This window comes from Dendroctonus ponderosae, unplaced genomic scaffold (genome assembly GCF_020466585.1).
Source record: "Dendroctonus ponderosae isolate FM_Combo_2020 unplaced genomic scaffold, Dpon_F_20191213v2 Dpon_F_20191213_1, whole genome shotgun sequence".
Taxonomy (NCBI): Eukaryota; Metazoa; Arthropoda; class Insecta; order Coleoptera; family Curculionidae; genus Dendroctonus; species Dendroctonus ponderosae.
Genome location: NW_026017110.1, coordinates 39,114,786 through 39,123,732, shown reverse-complemented (window position 1 = coordinate 39,123,732; position 8,947 = coordinate 39,114,786). Strand labels below are relative to the sequence as shown.

General features: G+C 32.5%; 1 protein-coding gene and 1 long non-coding RNA gene across 2 annotated transcripts in view; one reads left to right on the top strand and one right to left on the bottom strand.

Annotated features, from left to right (window-relative positions):
- Nucleotides 1-8,947, top strand: part of LOC109535564 (inactive ubiquitin carboxyl-terminal hydrolase 54) — a 32,422-nt gene that overhangs the window by 1,078 nt on the left and 22,397 nt on the right. The window contains exon 2 of the mRNA XM_048670433.1: nucleotides 318-410. Coding sequence (XP_048526390.1) covers nucleotides 318-410 — 93 coding nt within the window. The remainder of the gene's footprint in view (nucleotides 1-317; nucleotides 411-8,947) is intronic.
- On the bottom strand, nucleotides 6,284-7,938 carry LOC109535567. Its single transcript, XR_007282441.1, has 2 exons — nucleotides 7,596-7,938; nucleotides 6,284-6,554 (listed from the first exon to the last, which is right to left on the bottom strand). It is a non-coding gene; the product is annotated as an uncharacterized LOC109535567 (long non-coding RNA).

The window sequence follows — 8,947 nt, the reverse complement described above, 5'->3', positions numbered from 1 at the left end:
GGGGGGGGGAGAATGGGTCCGGCGAGTAGGCCTTAAAAGCTCTTTTTAACACATTGTTTTTTTCAAAATGTCTATCGCGGTTACCAGTTCTTTTTTATTCTGCTGTTAGGGTAATTTTACTTAAGTTTCATCCTAGTTTGGGTTTTTTTATTTACGTTTTGGTACTAGAAACCGGTTACATAAAATCGACGAATAGTGGTATGCATCACATTAAAAAGTTAATATTTGCATAAGCAAAACTGTTTAACTTAATCAATTAATATTTTGTTTGGTATAAAAACTCTAAATGTGGTAGATTTATTTGAATATTGTTGCAGGTATTATGGCATTTGGATGTCTTCAGAAGGAGTTTTCGAGACCTCACTGGGCATGCATGCCTGGCCGAATCTTGTATATTCTGTGCACTGAAGGTAAGCTAATATCATTGAGTTATTAATCCCCCACAAGATATATTAACAAATAATCCTCCATCGGGTTCCATAGCATAGCTAGAGTTCACTAAAATGAAGTAAGAGCATACAAGGCGTATACTGGGCGGTAAAGAAGAGGGGTAGTAAGGCGGGGGTGGATGGAGGGAGAATGGTGAAAAGGGCCTGTAAGTCCTACTCGCCGGACCCATTCGGGTCCCCCCCACAGAACTACTATTACTACTACTTCGTTACTTAAAAAAAGAAACACTTATTTTATTAGAAAAAATATGCATGTGTTTTGGCTTGTACGAAACATGACATTCAACTTATAATACCCGAACACAAATTACCGAAATGTTCTTAGGGACATGTTTCATGATCTACGAGAATATAATCTACCCGATTATATCTCTCAAGTATAACCTTCTCTCTCTCAAGTATAACATTTATTGCCAAAAGAGGCAGAATGTATTTTAGGTGCTACTTTAACTTAATGAAATAAGTATGTTATTTTCAGACAGTAAAATTTCATTTTTATAGATAGATTTATTTTTATTCATGTTACGTCACATTATAGTTAAATAATTTCATCAACAGAAAATCCTAACTTAATGAGGGTCAATCAGTTGTACAAATATTCGTCCAAAAAATAGACAATTTTCTTCAATAGATAATATTAAATTATACTTTAAACTAAAGTTAACGATAGGTTAACTTAATTAATTCATTCGATGCCAGTGCATGCAATTCTGATAGTCATTGCATGTTGTCACAACAGCCACCGCAAGGTGTAAGTACATGGAAAGCTTTTTAATAGATAATATTCAATATTTTGTACACACTAGCCCGATCATCCCTATAGTTTACCTTGCTCATCGTTTTTATAGACCTTATTTGTATACTAAACCCCTCCTATTTAAGACATGTTCCCAAGCCAGTATTGTATAGGATGGTTTTGATCTAACGAAAGCTCAATACGCAGATAATAGAACAGGGTCGGGCACTATTTTTACCTGAAATTCAACGGGCTCAGACAAATTTTTGACCTTAATATTTCTGAGTGAAATATGCTTCTTTTAAGTGTAGTGAGTTACCGTTGAACCATTTACCCAGGATGTTTTAAATACTTTTTATCGAAAGAAAAATTGTTTTTTTGTAGAAACTTTTTTTTATCAATTGCAACCCGCAACTACCACAAAATTTCAACCAAGGTCAAAGCTCACCAAAGTATTAAAATAGAACAGAAATAACACGGGTCCAAGTAACGATTCTTGATGATCTCCAAGTCATGATTTAGGGTATTGTAAGTTCCCGAAGCCCACATGAAACACTACTGAACGTACCAATTTGAATAAAAAGTATTCATTAAATAAGATTTCAATAATTGCTATTCTGTTGATTAAACTCAAATAGTTGTATCTTGTGTAGTAATAGCCGTGGATTCCCATAGTCGAAAGCTTATGTCAACTCACAAAACAAAGCTTCGGCGTATAAGCCATCATTATATTCACCCTTCATCAGTCTTACCAGCTGGCTTACGGCATATATGGTTGAAAACAAACTTCTAGACCCAAACTATTTGTTATTAAGCAGATAATTTCTTGCAAATTAACAAGCTGTTTTATTTTAAAATTTTTGTTTAATAAGAATAAAGATACATCATTAGCGAACTAATAATATGTAACTTAATCAAAATTGGTCAAAAATTGAACTTGACTGCAGTATCGAACAAGCTGAAGTAGTTATAAGCGGTTTATGCATGGCTAATACTAGTGGTTTTTCGAGTTTTCAGAAGATTGTTGGTTGTAGCCTTTTAGGTTTTATTGAATTTTGATGTCGTCACTAATATTTTATTTTACTAGAAGTAGAAACAGCCCACCTATGCCAGAACATAATTTAATGCTTTTATTCAAAACATGTTGGTAATAATATGATTTTCTGAAGAAAAGTTTAAAAAATTCCAGTTGAAAAGAAATTCAACCAAAAGAAGTATCAGTTTCAGTTAGTTTGTAAACAGTAACACTGTAAACAGAGAAAAGCAGCAGTAAAAGAAAAATAGTAGGTACTCTAATGGAAAAGGAATACAGGAATGTGTTAACATTCCGTTCGATAATAACGAGAATGTATAATGCTTGTAAAATTGCGTAAAACGTATTTGCACAAATAACAAAAAAATGCAAAAAATGCGAAAGTTGCGTTTTTTTGGGAAACAATCGCATATAACTCGGTAAGTATGCATTTTACAGAAACAGATTATACTTTCTACAAGATAGAGTTGGTCCGATATCCGTAGAATTGAAATCTGCCCTGCGAAATGTTCGAAATTGCAAAAAAGTATGTAAAAAACAAGGTAATTTTAAATGATTTATTTAACAATGAAAAAATAACCTAATCACGCCATACATTTAGAGAAAACTACTTGACTGCAATACAAAACAAGAGCCGCAAGGCCGTTAAATAACCTACCTAAAAAATACCTTTTTCTTGATTCCCTGGTGGAAAGTACGTACTTTCGCCACTGTTTTAGATGGCGAAAGAATCACTTTTACCCATTCCACATTTTCTTCATCCCGTGTGGAAAGTAATAACTTTCGCCACGCCCGCTGACAACTTGACTTTGTCACTGACTGTCAGCTGACTGTTTTGACAACATTTCCAAAGTTTTTTTTTCAAAACGTTATACTCTTCCCGTTTAATTTCCAACGAGGATCAAGCAAAATAATATCCGGTACCGCAATATATTATTTTTTTTATTTTGTGCCAGGCTCAAAGTTATAAATACTTTTTTGCGCCCGCGCTTTTACATCTTCTTACAACACATTCTTACACACTCGCAAATCTTGCTTTACAGGTTTTTTTTTAATAAAAAGCCAACATTTTCAAACTTTGTAGAACCGCTTACAAAGTTTTTAAATTGAAAAATAGTTAATATAGCAATTGTACATGATAGGTTTAGGTTATTTATTTAATAATTGCATTATGCAAAAACTGTTCGTCCGATCTTAATCGGCCTTGCGGCTCTCAGTTTGTTTTGCAGTTAAGTAATTTTTGCTAAATGTATTCCGTGATTGCGTTATTTTTTATGGTTAAATAAATAACTTAAAATTACTTTGTTTTTGCCTACTTTTTTGCATTTTCGGACATTTTACTTTTCGGAAGTAAACATTTCAAATCTACGGATATCGCTCCAACTCTAGCTTGTTGAAAATTTTATAGCGAACAAATTTATTAGCATTCATTTTTTCTCTAAAATGCATAATTACCGAGTTAAATGCGTTTATTTGCGAAAAAAATGCGATTTTTGCATTGTTTTTCGTTTTTTGGGTTGTTTATGCAAATAGCACACCTTTTAAAGCTGGCCCGATACTTTCAATAGGTCTACCATTCCCGAGCGATTCCGATAGTTGTATAAGTTACTTGACTTTAGAGCCATATTTGAATGATTTTATCGTAATTCTCCTTGCTTATATTTGCAAAATATCAATTGGAAAAGCCAACACATCAAAATCTCAGCTCAGCGCACAAAATTACTTTTGTAATTCGTGGTTTATTACAACAACCATAAGGTTTTAATTTAATTACTTTAATGGATTAAAAAATATTAAACCAAAGACAGTAAAACCTGAGAGTAAAATTTTCACTTGAGACGACTGGGAACACCATCTGAAAATCATCACCAACAGTTGGTATTCGGCAGATTACCTAAAAGCAGTTCAAATCCAAGTAATACTTGATGATAAACCGATATATTTTCCATATCCTAAAATTTTATTTCATCAACAATCATTTTCATAAATATTTAAATCTCACTAGTTAGTTGCTGACACATTCACTTCAATTACAAGGAAACTATGGTCATTTGGGAGAAAAGAATATGTTTGTCAGCAGACCATTTATTTTCCGAAATCTTTTGACCCTAATAATAAAGTAACTTAAATGCGAGGTAAAGGTTGTGTAACAAATTCTAATAGAAGTGAAACCACAAATATTGACTGAATTTGGTGAATGAATAATAGTAAATTATTGAAATACATCGAGTTTTGTTGAGGAAGTTCAAGCCGAACCTCTAAATCATATCGCTCTACATTTTCAAATTTTACAATAATCTTTATGCACCCTTGAGAAAGGATCAATTAGTTACTCGAATAAGTTCGAAAGTTCGGTATTTCATTATAACTAAATGTTTTAATGTTACTGCTTCAGTCTCCCAATTTTATTATCAAATATTTTTTCTAAATCTTCTTGGATCCAAGGTATATAATATCGCCCCACTTCAAAATGTGAAAGAGTTTAATTTTGAATGCTTATCTATAAAGCTTGAATTAACTTAAAGGCCAATTTTTCAAAAGGCAGAATTTATGCAGAGCTTAGACATTTGGTTTGAGGATTTTAATGTCGCCTGTAGTATTGATCGGAATGGCAAGCGGAACAATATCAACATTTTTTATAAATTGTTTAAATTAACTTTAGTAACTCATAAGTTTACGAGAGATCGAGATCATAATATAAATTTTATATATCATTTTTGCTTTTATACAGAGAACGTTTTCATTGCAATTTCAAGTAATAGATGCTAATCTGAGGCAGGTTTATGCCTTACCCAACACATCAATAGGTAGAAGTATTTTCTCTATAAAAGTGGACAAAGAGATTATAAGATCATGTTCCCTTTAACTACAATAGTGGCAAAAGGTTGGCTCGTGGCGTCCTCAACGGCAGTGTCTGTAACTTTGCGCGCTGAGGTCACCACTTCTTTAACTCTTCAGATTTGCCTCAGGCACAACGCAAAGCATAACCGGTTGACCTCGTTAGGTATAGATGGAGAATATTATTTCAGATTGGTTGCTTTGTTGTGTCGGTAGCTGAATTTCTTGGGTTTTAGTAGGCGATGTTGCATGATATTTGTTATATTGACAACTTTACCCTGAATATAACTTTTGATATTACAATTACACTTTATAGTGCTTGCGCTTCAGAGCTTAAATGGCGTAATATTAAAGGATGTTCCTCATTCAAACCCAGGGCAAATAAAAAAAATTTTGAATTGTTTTTTTGCCCCAAATTAGTAGTTGATATTCTATTGCTAGGACTTCTAGTTCACGAATAAGCTTCTGCAATTTGACAACAGCTGTGATGTTAAATAGCAGAAATACCATTCGGTTTTTAAATCTTATGTAACAATTGTTATAGTAAATTACTTAATTACTGATTCCGATTAAATCAGTTTTCCTGTTCCAGTGACCTTAACACTACTGGGTAATTATGCATACAGATTGAATGTTCATAGATGACTTAATATTTAAATAAATATAACTCTGGAGTGCGAGGTTAATAAGCATATTGTAATATATTGAATATTTGTAATTTAATTATCATCCTCCATGTGTTGTATTTGCTTTGTTTTCTCACCAATGCTCTCTATCTGTGATGAACGATAAAGCGCATAAAGGTATAAAAAAATTGCATATTGTCTATTTTCTTCTTTAAAATATTTAGGAGTCATCTTATAATAATTACAAACGCCTAACTTCAGTCTTTGTTCTTTGTTCTTCACCGAAATGCAAGAAAATACTCGGCAACCATGCATGAAATTGATGTCTACCAACTAAGTACTGATAGTTTACAATGTCAACCAGGAACTTCACTCACTTGGTCCAATCTTTTAAAGGTCCTGAATTGTAAATAGCGGTTACAATAGAAAATCTGATCAAAAATTACTTATGTAGTAATAGATATATTTATTTCCCACTTGATATTACCATATAATTCGTCTCCTGCTTTTGGACATATATGTGCTTACATAAATGTCCGTCGTATATTTGATCCGGATTGTAATCAATACAATGGACATATTTTTTAAACATACAAGTTAATTTATTTTACTTGACCATTTTATTACAACGTATTTTCAACATATTGGTTAAAATAATGGTTTATTGTTACAAATGACAAGTATCTAGATTCTAATTTTTATGTATGCATTTTCACTAAATTTGATTAAAACGGTTCTAGCTGATTGGGATAACTGTTAATTGCAGATAATGCGTTTTGTTAAGTTCAGATGGCCACGAAATGATGTTCGTAGATGTGTTGTTGCTTACCCTGGCGCTTGGACATCGTGTCAGTGATCTTGGTGTTCTTGACCTTAAACGAGAACATTAAGCTGGCCTATTACTTGGATTTTTTCAAATGATGCTTCTCCTATCTGGCAATCTATAAGACTCATTGACCTAACTCGATATATTATTTATTTTGTCCTAATGTTCATACTTGAAGAGGTTCAGAACAAAAATCATAGAATACAGCTGAATCGCTATTCGAATGTTTTAAATTCTGGTGTAATTTACTAAAATCAATATTAAATTTACAGAGGTAAGTGGCTATAAGGTAGGCTTAAGAAATGTATAATATAATCTGTTACTAGTTTCATTTCTCCTTTAAAAACAGTAGAGTTTAAATATTAGAATCGGTGTTATAAAATTAACAACTTGTACCATCAACTTTTGTTGTACAGTTTTTCCCTATCAACTTTCCCACAACCGTGCTACATGCATCGCCTTTCAGGAATAGTCAAAATAATGCTAAACATGATGTGAATATTTATACATGTTTTATTTTCATTCACGTATTCACATATCGCTTTTTTAATTAATTTGAAACGAATGATTTTTTCTTTATTTCAAATCCTAGTCAGGCGGATTCTAAAAACAATTTGCAAGTTTAACAATTGCTGAAAAATCAACCATTTCTCGGTTTTTAATAAAATTTCTATGTATTTAGCTCAAACCTTTTTATTGATTCCGGCCAAATTTCAAGTCGCTAATTTGAAAGTTATAACTTTTCTTCAGCTCAAAAGCAAATTAAGCCGATTCTTAAAAATAAGGTGCAAGTTTAAATATTTCTGAAAAATCTGAAACCAAGAAGGTGAACTATGTATTACACTGAATGATCTTAATAACCGCACTGAAAAGTTGCAGAAAGAGAAGCAGAAAAAGCTTATATAGCATATATAGCATCAATAGCAATTATATAAGAGCTTATCAGTAAGAAAAGGCACCATGTAAATGAAAAATCTATAGCGAAAAAGAATACAAAACACATTGAAAGAATTCAGTATGAACTGGCCTTATTTTCCATTATATTTTCCGAATACATGCATACTCAAAATTCCGTAACAATTCCTACCTCAACCCTCTCGTCTACACATCAATAGCAACATTCCCCAGATGATTTTGCCTCATTCCTCGTTCCTTGACTTTAACACTGGTCACAAAGGATAACTGATAAATCTCACTTCTGGATAAAAAAAAACGCTGTAAACCGATCCAGGAGAAAGTGGCGAGTTGATACCCGAGTCGGAAATTTTGCCAGGCCTGCTGGGCGGACTTAAAAGTGTATCAGCTTGCCAAGCACTAGTAGAAAAGTCCAAGAAGTGATGTTATTTATGCAAATTTGATGATTTTGGCGTTTTAAAAATTGAACACACACAATATGACACAAACATCATCAATATGAATCAACAATCAGAAGTTTTAATTTTTTTAAGGTAGCCTATAGGTGAAGGGACTGATCGAATGAAAAAATGTTCAATCGACGTTTAAAACATATTGTCTACTTGTGTGTGTAAATGGAATAGGTATCCTGTATATAACGCAAGTTTCAATTCGTCTTAAAGTTCTAATTAAGAATGGTAAAAATTGTCAGAATTTTATTCACAAGACATTTTTTTAATTCGATTCTACTGCGTTTAGAAAAAAATTGGTGAATTCAAAAATTAACTAAATCTCAAAATGTTCAGACCCAAAGCTTCAATCATTTCTATTTTGTTATTTAGGTCCTCTAAACTACAAACAATGATTGTTCAGTTCCTTACACCTAGGTGTTCACCTTTTGCTAATATTTAAACAATCCATTTTACCTAATTAACTTATCGTGTTTAATTAGTGGGCCGTGAACTCTATAAAGATTGACATTTAGTTCCACGTGTCTAAATAAAATCCATGAAACGTTCTTTATATTAAACGTAGGTAAAAACTTGCCAAATTAAACAGATTACAGTAATAAACATTTGTGTAACTTTAATTTCACCGATGGTTTTGAGCGCATAAAACCAAACGGCGTGAGTGCATATTCATCGCCAGAGCATTAAATCTGGATATGCTAAATAAATAAAAGGTAATTCTTAAATTTTACAAAACTTTCAATGCCAGTTCTTCATCTTGTGTTTGTTTATTGCGGATGTTAGATGGGGTCCAAACTAATCGCAATACATATTTTAACATCAGCAGCTCGGAATATACTTTTATACTGTACTAAGCAATGAATCACTTCTTCTACCAGGTCTTTATTTTCGTCCCTTGCAGGATACAGGCGATGTGAGACTTTTAATCAGGTTACAATGTAAGCTTTCGGGTTTTCATGGGTAATGGGACTTCATGCTCTTTTGTAAGTCTTTCCAGAACAGTTTTATTGCTCTGTCCCGGTAATTTTAAAGTCTCTTCGGTACATCCATTTAATACGCTACTATTTTTTTCCAA